Source organism: Trichoderma evansii (genome assembly GCF_050947405.1).
Source record: "Trichoderma evansii strain SZMC 28006 chromosome Unknown GGI43scaffold_17, whole genome shotgun sequence".
NCBI lineage: Eukaryota > Fungi > Ascomycota > Sordariomycetes > Hypocreales > Hypocreaceae > Trichoderma > Trichoderma evansii.
The window spans coordinates 133,037-156,545 of NW_028145189.1; the positions used below are offsets into that span (position 1 = coordinate 133,037).

The following is a 23,509-nucleotide window of genomic DNA, read 5'->3' on the forward strand; positions in this document are numbered from 1 at the left end:
GGCGGAACCAGTCAGATGAAAGTGAACACATTGCTATCTGTCCAGTTGGCAGCGCCAGTGACTTCAAGATGCCACTTTATAATACAGCGTAGAGGCCCGTTCGACAACTTTGCGGTTGTGCGTCTTTCACTCCAATTTTTTAATTTTTTTTTCTCCTCACCTACGCTCGTTTGCCCCAACGAATCGAGTTCCTGCCCTATCTTCTTTTATTTTCTAATATCCGCCACGACAACGAATAGCTATGGCTGCGCCGCCGCCGCAAGGGCCGCCTCCAGGCGCAATGCCCATGGGAATGCCCATGCCTGGCCCAGGTTTCATGGGACAGCCGCCTACTCCCGAGCAGATCCAGCAGATTCAACAGAGGATTGCCGAAGATGCCCAGAAGGCTGGCATGTCTGTGCCTCAATTTATCGAGCACATCAAGCAGCAGCAGATGGCGCGCATGCGCGCGATGCAACAAGCCGCCGCGCAGCAACAAGCACAGCAGCAAGGAGGAGGACATGAGGGCCACAACCACCCTCACCCGCACCCTCACCCTCACCCGCAGCAGGGCCAGCCTCAACAGGGACAGCCTCAGCCCATTACTCCAGGCCCGCCGAACCCAAAGGGACTGGCCGTTGCCAAGTTCTTGCGCAGCCAGGACTTGAAGCCACGTACCTCGATTCTGAACGGCGAGCGCAAAGACATGTTCAAGGGTATGTAATCAGACTTTTGTTCTTTGACTTGTACAAATGTATACTTGGATATAACTAACCGAATCCACAGTCAAGCGTGCACTGCGAGCGCTGCAGTCTCCTGCTTATGAAAAGGCTCGAAAGAAGAATCCTCTGCTGCCAGAAATCACCGATCGGGCGTCTCTAGAGAACACCTTTAAGCTGCTGCCCCTCAGCATGCTTGCACTGAGAGTCTCCAAGCTCGACATACAGCCCGGCCCCAACGGCAAGAAGCCCAAGCGCGTTAAGGGCCAGTGGAACGTCAGAATAGAGCAGCAGCAAGAGGCCAGGGAGGACATGTACTACGTATGGCTTTGGGAAGGTAGCCAGATCAAGCGTCAGCTGTATGCCGCCCTGGCTCTGGTCATCATCTTCATCGTTGTGCTATACCCCCTCTGGCCATTGGTGCTGCGACAAGGCGTTTACTACTTGAGCTGGGGCATGCTTGGTCTTCTTGGTCTCTTCTTCGCTATGGCTATTTTCCGTGTCATCCTGTTCTGCATCACATACTTTGTTGCGTCTCCTGGTCTCTGGCTGTACCCCAACCTCTGGGAAGACGTTTCTTTCATGGACAGTTTCCGACCAGTTTGGGCTTGGCATGAGGTAAGCTACCCTCTTCTCATCCTGATAACTACGAATAGCAGCATCTAACCAAATCCTTAGACTGAGAAGCCAAAGAAGAAGAAGAAGTCCAAGGCTGTTGCAACTAACTCTGTCATGGCCGCGGCTACTGGACAAATCGCACCGACTGCTGCAACGACAACAGGCACCGATACACAAATCGATGTCGCTCCCCAGCAGCAAAAGCCGTATGAGGCCCCCAGGGTGGAGGAATTGGCGGACGATGAGTAAAGGGAGGAAATGTATTTGTAAGAAAAGAGCTAGGTGGGTCGCCCCAATTGGGGAGCGTGTATTGGAGCTCTATTTTATGGATAGCTGCTCGCGGTGTGAGAGGGAAGTTGGAAGAAATAGCAAAAAGGGGTTTCATTGGCACATTAGAGTTTATTTCATGACGCTCTAGTATGGAGCTGGCGTTTGTACGATTTATCTATGGACAGGGTTATTTTTTCATCATTTCATTCAGCATCTTATGCTCCTTATTTTTCATGCCTCCAATCCTATTCTATTTCGTCTCACTGCCCGGAGCACGCTCATAATACCAGATGGCACCTGGTGTCTTGGCACAGCTTGACAGCGAGCCGCCGGCAATATCAGCGGGCACTCGCAGGGCCTGGTTTCGCTGAGGAGCGCCATAGACGTGGTAATAGTACCACACCTCGTTAAGCTGAGTGCCGCCGTTGTCATGAGATCCCTTGCCGGCCTTGGTCTCGTTGTACTTGGGACCGCCGCAGCCGATGTAAGGAACGACACCATAGCTGTGGGTCAGCGCGGATTGGATATGGGAAAGAGAGTAAGAGGTTCTGTTGGAAGGGTGGATGTTGGAGTTGGAGAGCCAGCGCCAGGTGGGGAGGGTCTTATAGTAGGAGATGACGGTCTCGAAGAACTGGAAGAGGTCATCGTATTCGCTGGCCTTGGGTCCCTGTATGATGCTATTGTGAGCTAGAGGGCGGATATAAATGAAGTTATAAGATGAGTCTTACGTAGCACTCCTTTTGAAAGGTAGAGTAGCAGGTGGCGTGCTTGGAGAACTCGTGTGCCCAGAGCTCCCAGTTTGGTGCGCCCTGGTTGATCCAGTACTTCTTCATGTAAGCGAGGAGATCCATCTTGCCGTATGGCTCGAAAAAGGTCTCGATTGAGGGGCCCTTGTAGGGAGGGACGGGAGTTCCGTGGGGAGTGCCATCGGTTGTGTTGGGAGCAGGGTGAGGGTCAAATTGGCGGCTATAATGAAGACGACGATTAATACTTGTACCAATAAAGATTTTTGGTCTAAAGAAAGATCTGGAAGAGCATGCCTTAGGTCGCAGTACTGAGTGTAGCTTCCATTGCAAAAATCTAGGCAGGCTGTCAGTTCCTGAAGCTATACGATGGAGGAAAAGGTAGCTTATCATACCAGGCCAGAGACCGTGGATGGTCCAAGTGTTGGGAGGATATTTTTGTCCTTGACTTTCGAAGCCGGATTGAGTGTCCCAGAACTGGGTTTGGAGCTGCAATTTCGGTCAATTAACATTCTTAACAACTGCCTCGCAGCATCAATCTTGGGGTGTAATTGAATACGCACCACTAATCCTCCAAAGGTCTCGACGCAGCAAGTGTCCACCTTGTCAGGGACAGCGTTCTTGGAGCAAGACAACACAGGATCCTCTATGGACGGTCAGCTTCAGAATAATAACAATGAAGTATTTGGCAATTGGAACCGTGAACACATACCCAATACACAAGTGTGGTTGTCGGCTGTGATTCCGGGATAGAGACCAGCAGCAGCAAGCTGGGCGCTAGCAAGCACGGCGATAGTGTTGCGATGCATGGTCGCGAGCTGTGGAATGTCGATTGGCCAATCCTAGAACTACGATCTGGACTAATAAGAGGCAGACAAGAGGAGAAAGAAGGAAAAGAAGATCAGCGTCTGCGGCTCAGTCGCACCCATGGCTTTATATATGTAGGCGCTCCCTTGGAGGAATGCACTTCTCCAGATTCTACATGATGCTTGTAGCTACTATGCCGACAATTGACGCCGTCCCACACCGCCATCCTTGTCCGTCGGGGAAACGAAAAAGAGAAATCACTTCCAAATACCCTTTTGGACATTCCTTATTGAGCAAAGCCTGTTCTTGTCTACAAGGCACGGTGCCGAGACCCCAGTTGAGAAGGCGAAGAGCGGCGAATGGGTTGGAGCTGAGCGAATGGGAGCGATTCTATGTATGCGTGGACAGGGATTAATTGAAAGACGGCGTGCTCCGATGGAGGACTTTTTTTTTTCTCGGAACTTTTGATAGCTTGATGCACTACTAAAAGAGCATGTGCAAGATTGTCTCTCTATCGGTGCCTCGCTCTTTTGCAGGTTAGAATACTAGTTGGACAGTTACATGTAATAGTGCTAAGGTGAATTGATGGCTGTTTGTGATTTTTTAGCTGAATCACACAGATCAATGCTCTATCAATACGATTCTGTCGTTGTTCAAGCTATTAATGATGGACGGTTTATACCAAGTTAAAAATAATTCAAGCTTAAAAACAACATTCCTAAAACTTTGTTGACTTATTCGATTCCTCTAAAGACGAAAGTCAGCCTTCCTCCTTTCTCTCACCGAATGTCTAAAATAGGATGAGAATCTCAGCTGTTGCCAGACCCAATATCTTATCGACCAGCTCCAGGTTAATCTCGCATTAGCCTATAATATGTGGTTACATAGATTCTTACACCCACGTGGCATCGTAAATGCGACCTTGGACGCTTGCTATTCGCTGAACTTGCCAAATCTGTATCAAAGAACGCCAAGCTTGTCTCATTCATTACTATTACAACTCATTCGCTAAAATGATTTCTTCCGTCAAACGTTGGCTGGCGCCACAGTCGTCTCGTCATAGCTGAAGCGTCTTGTAGAAGAATGTGCCATCTTTTAAACCTCCTGCCGGGCTCATGCCATATCCTGGGACCTTTCCAAGCTCAGTGTATCCGAGTGACTTGAAAACTGCTTCTGCCTGGCTGCCGCTCTCAGTGTCAAGCAGCTAATAATAAGACACGTTAGTACCATGTTCTCATCTCTATCATATGCTGTAACCTCATCATGGGGAAATGGCGATGAAGTAGTATGAGGAAAATATAGCTAATGCGACCTACCAGTAACGTCCGACCACGATTCAAAGCTTCCGCCTCTATCGCGCTCATCAGCGCCTTTGCGCCGCCTTTGCCTCGATGAGTTTTATGCACGAGGAGGTTTTCTACAGTGCCTCGAAATGAGCCCGTCTCTGAATATGGCATCCATAACATGACGACCCCCTTAATCTCTGGGCCTCTGATGGGGACGTTTGGATCCAGATCGTTCACCAGAAGCAGCATCACCCTCTTGTCGTCATTTGTCTCCCCAATGCGTTCTTTCCACCAAGCTAGCAGCTTCTCGTGCGACAGCGGTAGCAGAAACGTAGCGATTGTGTGATCATGTGTGATGCATGAAGCATGAAGGGCTGCGAGGTAAGGAACGAGATGAGAGTGCACTGAGACGTTAAAGGGTATAACGATGTTAGAGGTAGTAGACATCTTGAAGAACTGATGTGCCGAATATGAAGTTTAAAGAAAAAGCAGTATTATGAAAAGACGAATATATACGGGCGTGAGCAATATAAGTGCTCGACGTCCCAGTGGAGGATGAACACGCAAACAGGTATGTTTTTTTCTGAAGCTGACAGATATGAGACTCAACGCCCTGCAGAAGTATGGCGGTGAAAAAGGTTAAAAGAGAAAAAAAGTTTTCCTAGCAATCTTGTCAACTTTAAACTCATGCAGTGAAACACAAAGATTACATATTATTAACTGGAAAGTTCTCCTTTTCACATGTTTTTTCTGAAGAGAAGAAATCAGAGCAAAGGAGGAATAAACATGGATATAAATATCAGAGAAAATCAGGCGAACCTACCTAACGCTGATGTCACAGTTCTCAACTGTTTGTGTTTGAACTGAGAGATATAGGTCCATGAAGCGCAGTAGTAACAAACGGGATGACAAATGTTGTCTTGGAGTATTATAATATAACGATAAATATCTCTCAAGCTCGTACCAGTCTATGAGCGATTTGACGCGTCCCCGGTATTCTGCTTGATGGAGGCAATAATATTTACGAGCCCCGGCAAGTGAGAATTTTCAGTGCACAGCAGCATCGTCATCGTGCCTGTACCTTACATGGGATGGTACCTAGCTTGAGGCTAATTAGCGAACCTCTGCAGCGCCGAGGTCCCATAATGGGAGGCCTGAGGGCGCGCTAATGCCTGTCGCCTTAAGGGGCCTAGAGCCTGACAGCCGCTATAACGGTCTTTTACACGTCTGTCCAACTTCATCCGAGGTGTCATCTGATTTATACCAGCATCAAACTCATGTTCTTTTGCTTGACCGGGTTTATTTACCACCAGGTGCAAAAAATAGGCGTGGCATAAAATTCCTTGCGTTATAAATTAAATCACGCAGAGACTGACAGTCACTTTCTTTCAAAGAAACAGAATTCGCCGCATTGAATTCGCTTATGCTTCTGCAATGATCTATAAAAGTCTCATACATGCATTATCCCTCTTTCTCTCCTTTCACTTTAGTCAACATTCTGCCAACTCATTCTATAGGCATACGAGTCCTGTATTAACAGCTATTTAATTAATTGATATAAAAACTTGTCTTCGCTCCGAGAATGGCTCGATCTTAGCGTCCAGCTTTAAGCAAAGCACAGCCAAGCACTTATATCCTCCCACTCAGTGCTAGCCATAACTTCCACTACACACTCATCTTCCGCAGAGCCTCCCCAAAAAAAAAAAAAAAAAAAAAAAAAAAGTTACTTCAACGTTGTTCACTCCGCCAAACACTCAGCATTCTTTGAATTTCTTCAATGAGATCATAAATGACAATTTGGATTCAGGTGTAAATCCTTTATCGGCGTTCATCGTCAACAAAGCAGCCGATACCTCTTTCCTTCGCAGCATGCGGCTGATGAGGGTTAAACAGTCTTTGGGCCTGATATTCTAAAAGCCTACTGTTTATTTTAGGTGCTTGAAATTATATTATGCTTGATAACCCAGAAATACTTTCCTTCGTTGTTACTAAAATCTGGCTATACGACTGTTAGGTAGTTTATATCATGTAAGTCCCTGGTGGGCCGACAAATATTTGAGGTAAAGAGGGCCTCAATTGACACTTTCTGTTCATTTTAGTTATTCAATCGTCTCAAGCATGTCTAATAAGTTGCAATTGCCTCTGCGACCTTATGTAATGTAGCCATGTGAGTTGTTGATATTTATTTCAGGTTTGGCTGTATCCAGATATTGGAAGGATTTGGCCTCGGCAGGTCCTTTTGTTAAGCCTCTGAATTGAGATTTATTGCTTGGTGATAACCGTTAATGGCTAATTTAAGCATTGAGAAAGCATATAACAACGAATCATGGAAAATCCTGAAATCTTGAGAACTGATAGCTAACAGATAAAAGGTAAGTACCGCAACCAGGCATATGAATCCAACTGAGGTCGGTCAATTGTGTTGCACGTGATGACGCGATGCTGTCCAGCCTGAGGTTTCCAACTTCTCCTCTTTACAACTCCAATTCTCATCTACATCTTGTTCATATACATTCCGCCTCTCAGGGAGAAAAATTGAGTGCAAAAGTCAGCAGAAAAAGTAACAGAGTGAGAATACAGTGTGATGTATACAGTCCACATTTATCGCGTTGTTTGTTCAAAGCTCAAGCTAACCAAGTACTGCTAGATAATAGTGCTGAAATAAGCCAGCCAAGCTATAGATACACGCACAGATTACTCCGTTTTCCGTACTGTACGCTTCTCTCGTCATCAAGATCGCAGTGCCCCTCGCTGCCCCTCGTCCAGGGTCCACGATTCTCCAAATCCTGTAACCCGTACAAAAGTGATGCACTATCGCTCTTGGATCATCCTGGGCCACTCTGGGCCTGGCTCATGCAGTTGAAGCAGCTAATCAGCAACGGTAGCCAAGGATGGAGCAAATCATCGATCCCTTGCTCCATTGTGTAACCCCGCACATCTGACTCGTTCTAATGCCGGAGCTCCAGCTGAGCTTGCGAAGGAGCTTTACCAGCTCTGCCTCGAAACATATTGCTCTGTCTGTCTAGATGCATTGACCACTCTCTCTGGGCTCTCAGCCAATCAGCTCACCAACCAATGCTCTTCCTTCGATCTGCTCTGCACAGAGTCAGCTTGTTTCTATTAATGCCGCGCCCTCCTTTTAGAAACGCCTGCCACCAGCACAAACACTCACAAACTGAGGGCCAGTGGCTGTGCGTGCATTGTGCTTCGATCCACTGAGCCCAATAAGAAACGGGGCTTTAGGCTCTGGGCCACCAGTGATACGATGCAGTCCTCAGACGAACACGCAACTTGACTAGGTTGCACCCCCTTTGATTTCTGACAGTTCCGTGCTAGGCCGCTGTCATCTATTCAAGGCGGTCTCTCACCCCTCATCGCTCTCATCATATGCTATGTAAACCTCGTGCCATCACACACATGCTCTTGGCCACCTTTCGTGATCCAAGATTTGTCAAATCCACTTAAAGCACTTGTGCTCCGTAGCTTCTTTTTTTTCCTCCTTCGCTATTATCTATTTTGCTTATCACTACGGCTGGCCCCGTCTGCAACCTTTCCCTAGAGTGAGCCACGTCTTTCTGGCCAGTATCTGATTCGCCGGGCTATAGCAATCCGCAAAGCCGCACCATGGGTCTCCTCGACAGAGTTGAAGCCTTCTTTGAGGGCGAATCTAACGTTGAAAAGCATTCCCACTCACACACGGGCTATCAGTGCGATGATCTTCACCCTGAACACGCTGCCAACCGGTTTCAATCTTTTGCTGCCCCTTCTTCGGGCAACATCAAGTGGTTCGTTGATGGCGCCTCTTACTTCTGGGCAGTATCTGAAGCTCTTCAACGTGAGTTCCACTGGCTATAGGCCAATTTCATGGATGTTGACATATCTCTTCCACAGGCGCCCAGGAGAGTATATATATCCTCGATTGGTGGCTGAGCCCTGAGCTGTATCTTCGTCGGCCCCCTTCTCGTAACGAGCAGTATCGCCTTGATGCTATGCTTCAAGCTGCCGCCGAACGTGGAGTCCAAATCAATGTTATTGTGTACAAGGAAGTCGAGGCTGCCCTCACTCTTGATTCTGCGGTATGCAATTCAAAAATATCTCATTCCCTTCATCATTTGAAATGTTCTCTCGTGGCTCATTCGCAACATGTATAGCACACCAAACATGCTCTTGAGAAGCTGCACCCCAATATTAAAGTTTTCCGACACCCTGACCATGTTCCTACTGGATATGATCTGACTTCAGAAATTGGCAACTCATTCAAAAACTTGACCAACTTTGACTTGGCCACCGTATCCAAAGACGCACTCAAGGCGATTTACGGCGCGGCAGACGATGTTGTCCTCTACTGGGCTCACCACGAAAAGCTCTGTGTCATTGATCATCACCTTGTATTCATGGGAGGCCTCGATCTGTGTATGCATCTCTTATGTCTCTCAATATTTGAAGAGTATCTCATTTGCTAATTAAATATTTAGGCTTCGGGCGATGGGACACCAACTGTAGGTACTTGTATCGCAACTTATAAAGAGCCTCAACTAACATATACATTCAGCCCATCCCATTGCAGATGCTCATCCTGGAAACTTGGAGAACATCATCTTCCCAGGCCAAGACTACAACAACGCTCGAATTTTTGACTTTGCTGACGTTGGCAACTGGGATCAGAATAAATGTGAGGTCATCCTTATTTTCGCATATCAGAGTTCCAAGAACTAATAGCTTATGTAGTGGATCGAACCAAGAGCTCTAGAATGGGCTGGTCAGATGTGGCCCTCTCTTTGAATGGCCCAATTGTGTCTGATCTTGTTTCCCACTTTGTTGACAGATGGTACGAGAGATAACATCCTAGGCTTCATTGTTTTGACTTCGATTAACAGAGCTAGGAATTACATATTCAACGCAAAGTACAATGATAAGGACCCTGGAAAGTATGAAAGGCTCACCCTGGGCGGAGGCCACCGTCCATCGCACCAAAGATATGAACAACAGGAATCTGGACGAGTAGAACATGAGCGGCAGGAGGGCGAAGGGCGGAGCCATGGCCTGCTCCATCGCTTCGCCGAACACTTGTCTGAGGAAATGGGAAACCTTGGTCTCACAGAAGGCCATCGACACAGCCAGCAAGACGGCCAGCGAGAAGGCCAGCGAGAATATCGCTCTGATGGATATGAGCACGATGACAGGAGGGCTCACGCGCGCGGGGGCTCAGGCGCTACTCGCATTCAGCTTACACGAAGGTAAGCAGAACTGGCTGACACTTGTAAAGGTGATGACTGCTAAGCCTCATTTTAGTTGTACCAAGTGGTCATCCGGCCACCCAACGGAGCATTCGATCGCAAACGCTTATATAAGTGCCATAACGAATGCTAGGCACTTTGTGTATATCGAAAATCAGGTGAGTAAACAAACAACGATCACAAAGAACGTGAGATGAATATTAACAAGGCTCAACCAGTTCTTCATCACAGCCACAGGTGATGAACAGCGCCCAGTCTCCAACAAGATCGGCGCGGCCATTGTTGACCGCATTGTCCGAGCGTATGAAGAAGGTCAGCCCTTCAAGGTCTGGGTGGTCATGCCCTCTGTCCCAGCTTTTGCGGGAGACCTGAAGTCGAAGGAGGCTCTTGGAACAAGGGCCATTATGGAATACCAGTACAACTCCATCAGCAGAGGTGGACATTCCATTATCCAAAAGCTCGTTGCCGCCGGCATTCAAAATCCCAGGGACTACATTGGCTTCTACAACCTTCGAAACTATGATCGGATCAATATATCCCGCACCATGCGACAGGTGGAATCCCGCTCCGGCGTCAGGTATGAAGACGCACGACGATATCACGACGACTATGTCAACGAAGAGCGTTATGGCCAGGACAACGAGGATTCTCAATACTATGATAGATACCAGCGCCAGGCTCAGTCTGTCAAGGATGACACTCTGGATACCGTGAGTGCCGCCTACATGAAACACGGCCCCAACATTGCCGATATTCCATGGGATGGCGAACCCCAAGATGAATTCGACGCCTTTGTCAGCGAGCAGCTCTACATCCACACCAAGCTCCTCATTGCCGATGACCGTCTCGTTATCTGTGGCTCTGCCAACTTGAACGATCGCTCGCAGCTCGGAACCCACGACTCTGAGATTGCAGTCGTGATCGAGGGCCCTCACTCCGTTGAGTCCTACATGAACGGCGAGCAGTACGCAGCAAGCGAATTTGCCACTTCTCTCCGAAGACAAATCTTCCGCAAGCATCTCGGTTTGCTCCCTGATCAGAAATGGGACCAGCCAAACCGAAACTGGCTGCCGGTAACTGACGCTCCCAACGACTACGACTGGGGCTCATCTGCCGACCGGCTCGTGGAGGATCCCCTGAGCCCTGGCTTCCTGCAGCTGTGGGAAGATACAGCCGCCACCAACACCGAAGTGTTTAGCCGGGCGTTCCACCCTGTTCCCGACGACAAAGTTCGCAACTGGGACGATTACGATCAGTTCTTCTCCAAGTACTTTACTATCCCCAGTGCCAAGGAGAACAAGGAGGACGACGACAAAAACCACGGCAAAGTCCCTTACGGACACGTTGTTCGCGAGGAATTCCCTGGTGGCGTGCGAGAGCTGAAGGAATGGCTCAGCCGCATCCGTGGCAACCTCATCCAGATGCCTCTCCAGTTTTTGATTGAAGTCGAAGAGATTGCCAAGGAGGGCCTGACGCTCAACGGCCTGACTGATGAGCTCTACACATAAGGGAAAAAAATTGTTTCACTTGGCAAGACATCTTTAAAGTCGCTAGATAGAGTGTGATAGCTGCATAGACATTTGGCAAATCATTTACAATATTATGCAGTAACAACAGATTTGAACACGAGACACCTAGTAGTTACAATGACATGTAAAAATAGCATATGCAAGAACAACCAACCAATAACACGCAGAGAGACATGAAATGTCCATCTCCCCATGAGCTCCGTTGCCTATAAGAGGCCAAATGAATCGCGGCAGGGCTTTGGGTATCTTACTATCAGAGTCTTAAGCCAGCCGTCGACCACATTTCAACCCGTCAGGGTTAGTAGCTCCTCTTTGATTTCGTCCATTAAATGGCTAGCATAGCTTTCCTCAGAGCCCTCTGTCAAAAGATTCCTCAAAAGCTCCATGCGTACGCGCCCTCCTCTTTGATCCTTTAGCCGAACCCAGTTACCGCTCCCCAAAAAAAAACTCCGAAATAGAGAAAGATGCACTCTTATTAATTTTGCTAATTTTTTTTCGCATGGCACTCTCAGTCAGCCTTGGTGTTGCCGTTAGAACCACCAAGGAACCCCTCCTTGAAGTCCCTAATGCTAATGGAATCCTCCAGGCGGAAGTGGCCACGGCCACGACGAGAGCGGCCACGCAGCCAAGAGAAGATACCAAAGGCAATTCCAACCACGCAACCAAGGGACAGGTAAGGGTGATCAGTGAAAGAGAGGCGAATGTCAAAGAACACCTTTTCAAATGGAGAGATGGTAAGCTTAGGCTTCAGGGCCTGTGGGGTGTAAACGACCTTGTCGAGGGTCTCGAGGATAGATGTGCGGCTGACAAGAATGTAGTTGCCAGTCACGGTGTTGTCCCAGTACTTTCGGTTCTACACAATTTTTTATTAGTAATCAGTTGTGTTTCAACGCAAGAGGGGGAAACAAAAGCAGTTAAAAAAGAGGGTGGGCTTACATCTTGGTCATTGATAATAATTCTTTCTCCATCTTTGACGTCAATGCCATAGGTGGTGCGAATCCAGCGCTGCCAGGCAACGCCGTCAACCCAGGCAAAAGCAACTTCCCTCCGTCCAGAGTTGTTCATATCAACATGGATGGCCTTGGCAGCTCGCAGGGCACGCTGGTCGTCTCGATCCTCAGCTTCTTCAATTCTCATTTGCTTGGCATCTCGTAGCTTCTTCCTCTCCAGCTGGAATTCTTGGATCTGTCTGTCCATCCACTCGTTTGCTGCACTCTTCATCTCTCGGAGAGCACCCTGGAAAGATTCCTGGTCGTCTCGGTTCAAGACACCCAGCACAACAATCTTGTGATCCATAATCTGGCGGGCGTTTGTCACCAATAGTTCAGGAACAAGAGGAAGCCAGACGGATCTCATCCAGTCCAACACTTGATTTGTATCTCTCATAGCGTTGGGAGTGAGAGGGGGGTAGTAGGTGGGGCGTCCTTCTCTCGAGACCATAAACCGTGGCCAGGTAGTGATCTTGAAGCGATCATACATGGCGGGGTCCTTGGTCTTGACAAGCTTGGCATGCCCGATAAGGCTGAGGGGCAGTCTCTCGATAGCTTGGAAGTCTTCTGAGGTGGTGGCATGATCATAAAAGTAGACAAAGATGACATCCTCTTTCTGCTCCATGGCCTTGAAAGACGCAAGGTCGACATCAGGAACTCCACTGGCGAGATCGACGGCCTTTTCAGCATACTGAATGAAGTCACCCAGACCTCGAAGCCCCTCGTATTCAGAACGCTCACCACCCTTGAAAAAGAGAATTGTGGGGTATGCTCGAGCACCAACATCCTTGCACAAATGTGACTCCTTGTCACAGTTAACTTCTCCAATATTCAACTTGCCCTTCATGGTCTTAGCCAGCTGTTCCCAGGTAGGAGCCATGTCCTGACAGTGAGGGCACCAAGGAGCATAAAACTTGATGAACCAGGGGTCTTGGGTCATTGTAACCAGACGCTGGAAATTCTCAGCTGTCAAGGCTACCGACGATCCCTCTTCATTTGGCGTAGCGACTGGCTTCTTGGGTGCCTTGCCAGTCTCCTTTCCAGTCTCAACCTCTTTCGCTCGTTTCGGATCGACTGCTGGGCGTTTCTTATCCCCTGCTTTGGGTAGATCGAGAATTTTGGGTCGGCTACCAGGCTTCGACTTCTCCAAAGTTTCTTCGATAATGCTAGAGAGGAAGGTAATATTCTGACCACCAGTCTCGCTTCTGACCATTTTGCCCTCTTCATAGAGGGTTGTGGTGGGGTATAATTTGATGTCATGTTGAACACAAAGATCGCTATAAGCAATGCAGTTGATAGAGGCGAATTTGAAGTCATAGAACTTGGTGAAGTCCGTCTCACCAGCTTCTTCGGGCTTGGAAGTGTAGTAGAATTCGTATGTAGTCTGGAAAGTCGGGGCGTACGCCAGGCAGTGGTGGCAAAAGGGGCTAGGGGGCAGGTTAGCAGGCAAGTCCAACTCCTGGCTGGCAGCGATGCGCGAAGGAGGGGGAGGGGACAATATACCTATAATGCTTCACAAATAGCCATTTTGTTTTGTTTGCAACCTCTTCAAAGTTTTTAGGAGTCAGCTCCATCAAAGGAGGGACTGGAAGAGAGTCGAAATAGGTCTCTTTCGGAGCCTTTGAATCCTCCTCGTCGGCGGCTACAGAGGATCCAAACAGCCCAAAGGCAGCAAGGCCAGAGAGCAGGGTAAAAGATGTCAGCCGCATGGTGGGCTAAATACAAAGCAGCCTTCAAGGCGCTGGTGACGAAGAAATATATGCAAGGCGGGCGCAGATTCGGGCGCAGCTAGTTGGCTAGATAACGCGATGATGGGGATATCAAATGAAGGTAAGTCGATCCATCCGCGAGAATGGATTGTCGCCAAGATTGACAATTGCTGATGGTGACGGAGCAGCCCCAGCGATGCCTGGAGAGCCCGTGGATTGGCGATTGAGACCAGATGGAGGCTGCGTGCTGAAATGCGAGCCCACGATGGTGATGATTGCCTCTTACACGTTAAAAGGGAGATTGGAAATACGGAGCCTGAGACGAGACGAAGTGGTTGCGTTTGCAACAAAATTAGCGCCACAGCACGGTGAGGCGAGTGGTGTGGCTTGACTGCCCGGATTTGGAACTAGCCTGTGGCTGCCTGCCGGGATTCTAAGATGGGTAGAAACATACAAAGTGCTTGTACTTTATGCTGCAGTACCTCTTGCCGTGAAGTAAGGTAGGGAGCTGAAAACACCACTTCTACAAAATAATAGACTGAAGGTAATTGGCATTGGCAGCTACAGCAATTGTTTCTAATTTTCTTTTTTATGTCCCGTAATCTTCATTTAATCAAGCCTAGCCCGATTATCTCCTCCTGTCGTCGAATAATAAGCAGCTCGAACCCTTGTCGAATCTGGCAGCCTTACCCTATGATCATGGACTACGCTCGCAAGCGTTCAAGAAATGCTGATGAGGGCAGTGAAAGCGATAGGTTTGGAGCTCTAGAATCTCTTTCACGACCCATCAGTCCACCGCGCAAGAAAATCCGTCAAGTGGATATACAAAAATCACCATGGCAGCTCACTCGAATTCGAGATCTCCCAGATGAAGTAAACAAAGACACTGTTTCACTCCACGACCTTCTCGGCGATCCTCTGATCCGCGAGTGCTGGCAATTCAACTTTCTGCACGACATCTCCTTCGTCATGAATTCGTTTGATGAAAACATTAAACACTTGGTCAAGCTCCATGTAGTTCATGGATTCTGGAAGAGAAGCGACTTGAGTCGAATTGTTCTTTCGGTAGGCCAAATCTTTCTTTGCTGTTGTAATCACATATCCATTCCTCGCTCAGTCTCTATTCCTCTCACTTGTCACTTTTACAAACTATGTACTTTTAAGTTGAATTGTGACTGATATCATTATTTTCCATTTTTGAAATGATATAGGATGACGCAGCCCAGTATCCCAACGTTCATTTACATTGCGCACCCATGCCCGAAATGTTTGGGACACATCATTCCAAAATGATGATATTGTTTCGCTCTGACAGTACGGCCCAAGTCATTATTCACACAGCAAACATGATCCCGAAGGACTGGACCAACATGACCAATGCAGTGTGGAAATCTCCAAAACTCCCGTTATTATCGGAGCCAGATATCTTACCCCAGTACAGTCAAGCGCTTCCCGTTGGCAGCGGTTTGAGGTTCAAGGCGGATTTATTATCATATTTGATGCAGTATGATTCCTATAGAGTCACCTGTAAGCCATTGGCAGATCATCTCGTCAACTTTGACTTTTCCAGCATACGGGCAGTATTCATTGCCAGCGTTCCAGGGAAGCATGACTGTCGCGATGCTTCTAGACCTGCTTGGGGTTGGGCTGGACTGAAAAAGTGTTTACAAGGCGTACCTGTTGAAGCTGGAGAGTCAGAGGTCGTCGTCCAAATATCCTCCATTGCGACACTTGGTGCTAAGGATGATTGGTTGCAGCGCACTCTGTTTGATTCACTGGCTACATCTCTCACACCGCATGCGAAGAGGCCTAGCTTCAAGGTTGTGTTTCCTACAGCAGACGAGATCCGGAATTCACTGGACGGATACGCCTCGGGTAATTCCATTCATACCAAGATCCAATCGGCGCAGCACATTCGACAGCTGCACTATCTCCAACCAATGCTGCATCACTGGGCCAATGATAGTAAAGATGGTGCAGGTGAGTAGTGACAATGGTTTATTTCTGTTTGATGTATTTCTTTTCCATTACCACGTCAATTTCCAATTTCCAAACTAAAGAGCGTGATGAGCTGTGCAGTCATATGCCCGAGTTTCTAATACATTTTCTAAGCTTGATCTGACACTATGGATAGAGCTTCTCGCAGAGGCACCTATCCGCGGCGATAGTGGGCGAAATCGTGCTGCCCCACACGTCAAAACACACATTCGGTTTAACCAGAACAACACAATTGACTGGGCAATGCTAACATCGGCAAACATGTCGAAGCAAGCATGGGGCGGGTCCCTGAAGCCCACTACCGGGGAAGTTCGGATCGCTTCCTGGGAAGTTGGTGTGCTGGTGTGGCCGGGCTTGCTCTGTGAAGATGGGGTCATGGTAAGCTCGTTCCAGTCAGATACTGAGGATATGTCGCTATTTTCACAAGCACAAAGACCCATCTTGGGCCTCCGTATACCTTACAGCATGCCTCTACAGGCCTACGGGAAGCACGAGGTGCCTTGGGCTGCAACTGCGGCCCACTCTGAGCCCGATTGGAAGGGCTTTATGTGGACATACCCAAGCAGCGATGCTAATAGTAATGCTTAAGCTGAGTGGGGACTGAGACTGGAGCTTAAGGGAATACTGCCGTGTAAGTGAAAGCGAATCATCGATACAAGAACTGTCAGGTGCGTTGCATGAATTAATTAGCTTCGCAAAATCTTATATAAAGTCTCTGTATGATAGTGTAATAAGCTATTAATTATGGCCCTTATTTCCTACAGCTTCATTCTGAGCCTTCTCCCTTTCTGCAATGATGCCAGTCAGCCTTTCGACGTTGGCTCTTAAGCTGGCTTCACGACTCGAGATGTTTCCGAGTGGCGCCGGCTCGCTGAATAAAAGACGAGCGTTTACACTGTCTGGCATGTAACTTTCAACACGATTGAGGGAGAGCGCTTGACGCTCACGCTGTTCAGTGGTGCGGCTAAGAGAGGATGTTAGCTAATGCGTATACAATGCTGTGATTCGACAAGGAGAGATGCATATAACCAATGGTTTATTAGGACCGAATGGTGATTTTCACAATAATAGCTCAAGGAAAGGGCGAAGCAATGAGAAAGAAACAGAATAGAAAAATACATGGATACCTTTTCACAGATGTCAAACAAGATCGTTGAGAGAGTCCCTGAGTCTTATCCATCAGTGTTGCTTGAGCCGTTGTAAAATATTAAGGATACTGCAGATTATTATGGTGGCTTTAGCTATTTCTTGTTCATAACGTCTGTGAACTATAATAGAGGGGATTGAATGCAATCTATAGCGTTAAGGACGATGATTTCTATTTATCATGAGCATATCTTCATCCATTTTAAGAGGAAAATAGCGACCACCAAACACCACTCAGGTGCCACCCCCGATAAGAGTAGATTTCATATTGCGGGTGAAGAATAAGGGCGACATGTTTTGAATCTCATAACCCACCACTGGCATTATCACCCTATGTCAAGAGGGCCGACTACTGACACAACATCACAGGGCCAATTCCAAGTTTAATCACAAAAAGGCCCTAAAAGGGCGAATCCGCCCTCATATTTTGTGGAAGGCTGCGTTTTTACGCATCGTAATCGCCTCCCACCCCTTGTTTTAATTCCGCCACCCTTTATGAAGTCCAGCCACCACCCTGCAGGCAACCACCACCCCGCTTACACCCCGAGAATATGTCCCCCAAAATCCATATAAGCCGTCCAATTTTCATCTATAATCCCAACTTCAGATCTCTCCAGAATTGAGGTTCTACTTACATTTAACCACAGCTAATAATTGATCTTCTTTAATAAATTATTCCTTACTTATATATACTCACAAGGTATACTATCACATCTGACCCTCATACAGATTTTCAAGGCGAATCTTGCTTCCAATTAGCCTATACCAAGGGCAACACAGTCGTACACTCGGTACAACTTATACTGCGGAACAGCATACTTGAGCCTCGGGATTTACATTTCTGACTGCCAGACTATATCTTGCCAATTCCACTAAAACATATTCTAGTTCATATATACAGCTTCTCTCATTAGGCGGCTACCTTTACACTTGACCATGTTATACGAACACCTTACTGATTATAGCGGCTGGGCGGGGCAGGAGTGCTGCTTTCGCATGGATGGGCCTCTGCCCAGCCGTACCCTACTGAAAGAGAGGATTGTGCCCGTCTCAGATGGTTTCACCAGCAAGAAGAATTTCAGTAATCCTCATACTGAGCTGAACGAAATACGCTCTAGCTTTGTCGAACATACAATAAGACTGAAATCTTTTTGCGAACCAATGACGTCACCAAGTTCTCGGCAGGAAGACAGAAATATTTCATTTACAAATGACCAGAGCTCTGCAAATTGCGAATATCAAAACTGCCAATCCCAATCCTCTTTCAAACAGGGTGTGTCCATCTCTACTCAGAGCTCTGGGATGAGATATCACATTGAGCCAGGCCATCCGAAACGCGCCCTGTCAATCAAGAGCCACTTGTAACAGTCTAATACAGGGTATATACCTAAAACTATCCAAAGAACTGTCCGACGAAATGAAATACAAAAGTTCCTCAAATCTTGGAAATATAATATACGCTACAGCATGGAGCACATAGGGAATATTTTTGATATGATATTGTCTGCAATGGCTTTATTATATAATGCTGATATACCATTGGATATGCTTCGAGATGAGATTCTGGAGTGGCTCAAAAGGTTTGAGGTGGTTTCCGATGAGCTTTTCGAACGATTACAGCGCGTTTACTCTCAGCTTCTTATTTATGCCTTGATATTTTTCTACCTTTTTAACGAGTTTCCAAATAACATAAGACACCTCTGCACAACAATGCCATGGACAATTTGGCCAGCATTGGTGGTGTTATGGGGCGTATGTTGGATGTTTTATTCCGAATCTGAATTTAACAAAGCATCTGAAGGAGAACTTTTTATATCTCCTGACCAGCAGAAGCCATTATCGAATCAGCAAGGTGTGTGTGGTTCAAATCACTGACCCTATATCTCATGGCTGACCGTGAGAAAGACGACGGTTTAGGAAATGATACTGGCATAAACTTGCCTTCTACAACCTTACCTTATGACACTGCGTTGTCGACATCTCCCTGGGATTTCTGGCCTACTAACTTTGACTGGGGGGCTATCTATCAGGCGACTCAGGCCGAAGCAGCTGCCCTTAGTAACATTCTTGCGGTTTCGCCGATTGCAACTCCTTTGTTTGCGGCGGCATCTGGTCGAAGCGAAATTGTAGGTACCAATCGATCTACTCCTGATAATCTTTCAAGCACTGTTTCATGCCCTGCATCTGAACCTCACCACCAATCTCAAATAAATATAAATTTTAAAAACCAAACAACAGACAACTCCAACTCAACAAATAGGTTGGGATCATTATATCTTATTTGCCAGTCATTGATAGCTAATAAGTGACAGAATCAGTAGGCGTACTAAACGAGGCCTATTCAAATGCCCGGATTGCGGCGAGACATTTTCCAGGTCAGATAGCCTGAGACGTCATAGGAACGAAAAGCATGCCGAAGTTGTAGAAGAATTTCTCTGTCCCAACTTGGGCTGTAAGAAATCCGAGAAAGGTCATGGATTCAAAAGGCGTGATAAGTTGCAAATACATGGAAATAATTCATGTAAGGGTCGGGCGCCACCAACATCATCAAGTCAGAGCACGGCAAATACTCCATCTATGGCCATCTCTAGGTCTGATGACATTGCGAGCCCATCCATGCATGAAGACGGTCTCCCCGCAGCAGTGGATACAGCAAGATCACATGGTGGCACAGTACAGAGCCAAGATATGATCTTAGAGCTGCAAAGGCACTACCGCGATGAGGAGGAGGTTCTTCTGGTGAAAGAAAAGGAATGCCAAGACAAGCGCGAGTATCTTGCAAAGGTACGCGCAGTCATCGAACGATATGAAAACTCGAACACCCAAAGGCGTTGACCATTTGAGACGGCATTTTGTCCAGAGTGTCAATCTATAATGTTTATATTGCTATAGGAGCTAACTAGTTGTTTTATTTACTGGTATTCTTATTAAGCAAGCCTATGATAATTTATTGCTAATGTATTGCGCGGTATGTATATCGCCAGACTGCTCATTAGAGAGCGTAGGTAGTATTCATGATATCTGTGCTCTACCGTATTTCTGGAGAGTCAAATGCGGTGACAAGAATACCTTTTCGAAGAATTCCACATGCATGTTTGCAGTTGTAACTGTTTCTTTAGAAAAGGGGCATTACTTTTCTCTCCACAGGGGTATCTATAAAACAAAAATATCATTGGTATCAACTAAGTGGACAAAGCATCACTCCCGCCTCTAATACTCCGTTAAGCGCTGCTTCACAAGAAATCAATTTCTGTGACTCAGAACGTCATTCCCTTAGCAAAGACGTGGAGAGAAAGATGACTACTGGGTAGTCACTCGTCTTGATGTCCTCCAAGATGCACTTATCAGGTATATTTCAAGCAAATATTTGCGAATGGCGCGACAATTCTTCGAAGTCTACCATTTATTTCATCTCAATTTACATACACGAGGTATTAACTCAATAACTCGGGATATATTAGCTCACGAAGCATCCAGTAGACTTCGCCGCTGCACTCAGCCTTGCTAGGATAAAGGCTATGTCTCTTGGGATTAGCCATATCGTGGCTTATTCTGACCCTGTCAGATTGACAACTATGCTAGAAATATTATGAGCAAGCCGCATGATATGCTGGCCATTTACTATACCGAATGACTTCCCATTGCCCATAGCCGTGCCAGGTTCATGAGTATGCTCTCCAGATGACTTGCGCTTAAGCCGTAGATCGTCTCACATTATTTATCTTGTATCGTGTCTTCAGCCGAGCAAGCTGTAGCGTCGTCGTCAAGATAGAATAATTCTTGCCCTGGATTCTGCCTTGATCGTTTTGAGTGTAAAAACTCTTCAGCTAATGGAGAGGACTTTTCTCCCAGCGGCCGACCTTGGCTAATATTCTTCGGGTGTGGTTGTTTCGGCGAAATGGATTGTTCTTTGCGCAGTGTTGTGTCGTCACGCTTTCCAATTTGCAGATGAGAGACTTGAGGTTTTCCTTTGGCCTTCTTTGGCGCAGAATGCCCCATCTGGATACTGCTCAAGGGCGTGGTTCCATTTTCTCCCGCGTCACTTTCGAGAGACTCTTGGGGCAGCAGTAGACTCCTATCAAGTGAACATCTTGTGAATACATCTTCTGTCCTGCCCTGGTCCGATCTTGGCTCCAAGCAATCGGTATGGCAGCTATCTTCCGTTTCGTGTGTCTCGGATTGGAGACTCGCAATTGACTGTGCATGCATAGCCTGGGTGGCCTTTGAGTCATTCAAAATGCTTTCACCGCCGGGAGTATCCACCCGTTGTTTCTTCTGTACGGGTTAGTTTCATCTTCAGTATTGTCCTCGCTGCTCGCCATCTTCCGTTTCTTCGACAGTGAACTCTCAGTCGCCTGAGAATCAGGGTGGCTCAATGATAATGTTGGCTGTGGTTGGTCGATATGTTTTAAAGAATCTGAAGATGTTTCCGAAGTTGTCATATCGGGAGGCGGATTCTGAACGCTGAGTTCATTGTGTGGCGGAGGTTGTACTGGCTCAAGAGGAGGAACTTGTGTTGGGGCTAAATCAGCCTGCTCAGTAGTCAATGAAGCAGTAGCGCTGTTCAAACGACGCTTCATACGCTTCTTATTTAGCAATCGCTCCAACTTTTCGGTTCGCCGCTGGTGTCTTCTTTCATCTTCTTCGCGCTGGTCTTTGGTATAGCCGTCAAAGAACTGTACCAAAGTCCAAAGACATGGTGAGGTAAAAGTCAGAAAACGCAAGCCACCGCTGGCATGTGTAATCATTTTCAGAACCAGAGCTCATCTCCTGCTCAGGGTTCTCTGGGTTGTAACACCGCTTGCAGCCCAATACCTCGCTGTGGAGAAAAATGGTGCTCTTTACGCTCTCCCATGCACTGTCTATCTCTTCTATTCGTTGGGCTTTTCGTTGTTCCAAGTTGAAATAGAAATCGTCTAAAGTGTCTGAAATTGTGACGCATTCAATGACATTGCGGTGAAATGACCCAGGGTCCTGAACAGGGAGCTTTCGAGTGTTGAAGCGATCGTGTAGAGTCGTGAAGAGATCTTCGGGATCCAAGTTGAATTTACGCCAAGGCCAGTCCCACTCCAAGCCCCAAGAACAATCTGGTTTAGGGAGTTGAGGGTCCATTTGAAATCTCGTGATGATGATATGATGGCTGAAACTGAAACAGCAGCTACTTTGGGGAATCTCGAGCCGCGTATAGTGATGGCATTAGTGGTGTTTAAGTGGAGAAGATCGCTGCTAGGCAGATCCCGCAGCAGGTCCCGTTACTTTATTTTCGCGACAGGCAAGGCGCCTCACCAATGATTACATAATCACGTGCATGCACTGAGCATTGTCCTCACCTTTATACAATAGTAGGTACATGTAACTAATCACACGCTTAATTATGTAGAATATACATATTTTTAAAGATAAATTAGTTCTAGATAAAATATGGTATAAAATTACTATGAATTATAGTCCAGAATAAGATCCCGTCCTCACAGTAGCTTAATATTGAACTTACACATGGACAATCTTTGCAGATGACTCTTCTTCTGTTATACGAGGTTTTGCTAGCTATTATTGAATTACACTGAAAGAATGCTGGATTTCACCGTCTTATGCATCATAGTACACTCTCCAATTGTTGTTGGTAAAGGGATTTCCCGTGAGAATACCCTAGCACTCCAGTACCTCAACGATCATGTCTACTGTGAGTCTTCGGCTGACATCATTTGCCACCATGTTTACGACCAAGTCGTAGACATCTAGCTCGTCTGATATTAGATCAAGCTCTTGTGAAGCTTTATTGATGATATCGATCCATCTTTCCATGACACTTTTGGCCAAAGTAGACCCTGGGCCTCCCTTCCGCAAATCGGCAATGATCCACGTCAAATAAGGCGTTTGCATCTCTGGAAAAGGAATTCGGCGTAAAAGAAAAAGCATAACTACACCAAAGGCAAAAACATCACCTGGAGCTCCACGCTAGCCAGCAGTAGCATACTCCGGTGGGATATACCACTGTGTCCCGCCACAATGGATAGATCCGTCGTCAGTCGACACCCCAAAGTCGATCAAAACGGCTCCTCTTGATGAAGAATATAAAATGTTGCACGGTTTGATGTCGTTATGGTGAATATTCTTACTATGAATATACTGAAGGGCGTTGGAGATGTCTCGAAGAATTCTCTCAGCATCGCCGACAGTCAACGTGCAGAGCGGGTTTATGGTGCCTTCACGATAAGAGGCCAAATCGGGGCAGTCGATATGTTCCATATACAAGGACAGAAATCTTCCATCGATTTCATAGAGTTGCGGTACTGCAAACTGATAGCACCAAGTCAGTGTTGAACATGATGGATAGAAGATGTATATCGAGACAACTTACATGCTCGCCCACTTTAAGATGATTTTTTGCTTCTTTCACCCAGTTCTGGGCGATCATCATCATTTCACGCAATCTGGTTTCCTCGCCTGAATTTTTCGCGGTCCTGCAAACTTTCACT

General features: G+C 46.9%; 8 protein-coding genes across 8 annotated transcripts; 4 read left to right on the top strand and 4 right to left on the bottom strand.

The window, feature by feature from the left end:
* The first annotated feature begins 22 nt into the window (after positions 1-22).
* Positions 23-1,691, top strand: GGI43DRAFT_113750 (Sec63 complex subunit SEC62). The gene is made up of 3 exons (XM_083198951.1): positions 23-695; positions 766-1,316; positions 1,377-1,691. The coding sequence occupies exons 1-3, from the start codon at positions 242-244 to the stop codon at positions 1,563-1,565; spliced, it is 1,194 nt and encodes a 397-aa protein (XP_083058256.1). The 5' UTR covers positions 23-241; the 3' UTR covers positions 1,566-1,691.
* On the bottom strand, positions 1,601-3,763 carry GGI43DRAFT_113782 (T2 family ribonuclease). The gene is made up of 6 exons (XM_083198952.1): positions 3,042-3,763; positions 2,893-2,975; positions 2,725-2,818; positions 2,627-2,666; positions 2,315-2,552; positions 1,601-2,253 (listed from the first exon to the last, which is right to left on the bottom strand). The coding sequence occupies exons 1-6, from the start codon at positions 3,136-3,138 to the stop codon at positions 1,837-1,839; spliced, it is 969 nt and encodes a 322-aa protein (XP_083058257.1). The 5' UTR covers positions 3,139-3,763; the 3' UTR covers positions 1,601-1,836.
* Positions 3,764-3,826: 63 nt separating this feature from the next.
* GGI43DRAFT_410808 (acyl-CoA N-acyltransferase) lies at positions 3,827-5,607 on the bottom strand. Its single transcript, XM_083206659.1, has 3 exons — positions 5,246-5,607; positions 4,453-5,083; positions 3,827-4,340 (listed from the first exon to the last, which is right to left on the bottom strand). The coding sequence occupies exons 2-3, from the start codon at positions 4,867-4,869 to the stop codon at positions 4,194-4,196; spliced, it is 564 nt and encodes a 187-aa protein (XP_083058258.1). The 5' UTR covers positions 4,870-5,083; positions 5,246-5,607; the 3' UTR covers positions 3,827-4,193.
* Positions 5,608-7,558: 1,951 nt separating this feature from the next.
* On the top strand, positions 7,559-11,427 carry GGI43DRAFT_113839 (uncharacterized protein). The gene is made up of 9 exons (XM_083198954.1): positions 7,559-8,257; positions 8,314-8,498; positions 8,574-8,835; positions 8,898-8,921; positions 8,975-9,094; positions 9,151-9,250; positions 9,306-9,659; positions 9,715-9,817; positions 9,878-11,427. The coding sequence occupies exons 1-9, from the start codon at positions 8,047-8,049 to the stop codon at positions 11,165-11,167; spliced, it is 2,649 nt and encodes an 882-aa protein (XP_083058259.1). The 5' UTR covers positions 7,559-8,046; the 3' UTR covers positions 11,168-11,427.
* Positions 11,428-11,431: 4 nt separating this feature from the next.
* Positions 11,432-14,012, bottom strand: GGI43DRAFT_113797 (uncharacterized protein). The gene is made up of 3 exons (XM_083198953.1): positions 13,681-14,012; positions 12,125-13,604; positions 11,432-12,041 (listed from the first exon to the last, which is right to left on the bottom strand). Exons 1-3 carry the CDS (start codon positions 13,884-13,886, stop codon positions 11,697-11,699), a joined length of 2,031 nt encoding a protein of 676 aa, XP_083058260.1. The 5' UTR covers positions 13,887-14,012; the 3' UTR covers positions 11,432-11,696.
* Positions 14,013-14,585: 573 nt separating this feature from the next.
* GGI43DRAFT_385882 (tyrosyl-DNA phosphodiesterase) lies at positions 14,586-16,472 on the top strand (the record flags this gene model as incomplete). Its single annotated transcript, XM_083203719.1, has 3 exons — positions 14,586-14,951; positions 15,098-15,866; positions 16,021-16,472. The coding sequence occupies 3 exons, from the start codon at positions 14,586-14,588 to the stop codon at positions 16,470-16,472; spliced, it is 1,587 nt and encodes a 528-aa protein (XP_083058261.1).
* Positions 16,473-18,916: 2,444 nt separating this feature from the next.
* On the top strand, positions 18,917-19,865 carry GGI43DRAFT_385883 (uncharacterized protein; the record flags this gene model as incomplete). Its single annotated transcript, XM_083203720.1, has 2 exons — positions 18,917-19,156; positions 19,587-19,865. 2 exons carry the CDS (start codon positions 18,917-18,919, stop codon positions 19,863-19,865), a joined length of 519 nt encoding a protein of 172 aa, XP_083058262.1.
* Positions 19,866-20,744: 879 nt separating this feature from the next.
* GGI43DRAFT_428943 (uncharacterized protein) lies at positions 20,745-22,472 on the bottom strand (the record flags this gene model as incomplete). Its single annotated transcript, XM_083209036.1, has 3 exons — positions 21,846-22,472; positions 21,312-21,706; positions 20,745-21,105 (listed from the first exon to the last, which is right to left on the bottom strand). Exons 1-3 carry the CDS (start codon positions 22,140-22,142, stop codon positions 20,745-20,747), a joined length of 1,053 nt encoding a protein of 350 aa, XP_083058263.1. The 5' UTR covers positions 22,143-22,472.
* Between the last annotated feature and the right edge of the window lie 1,037 nt (positions 22,473-23,509).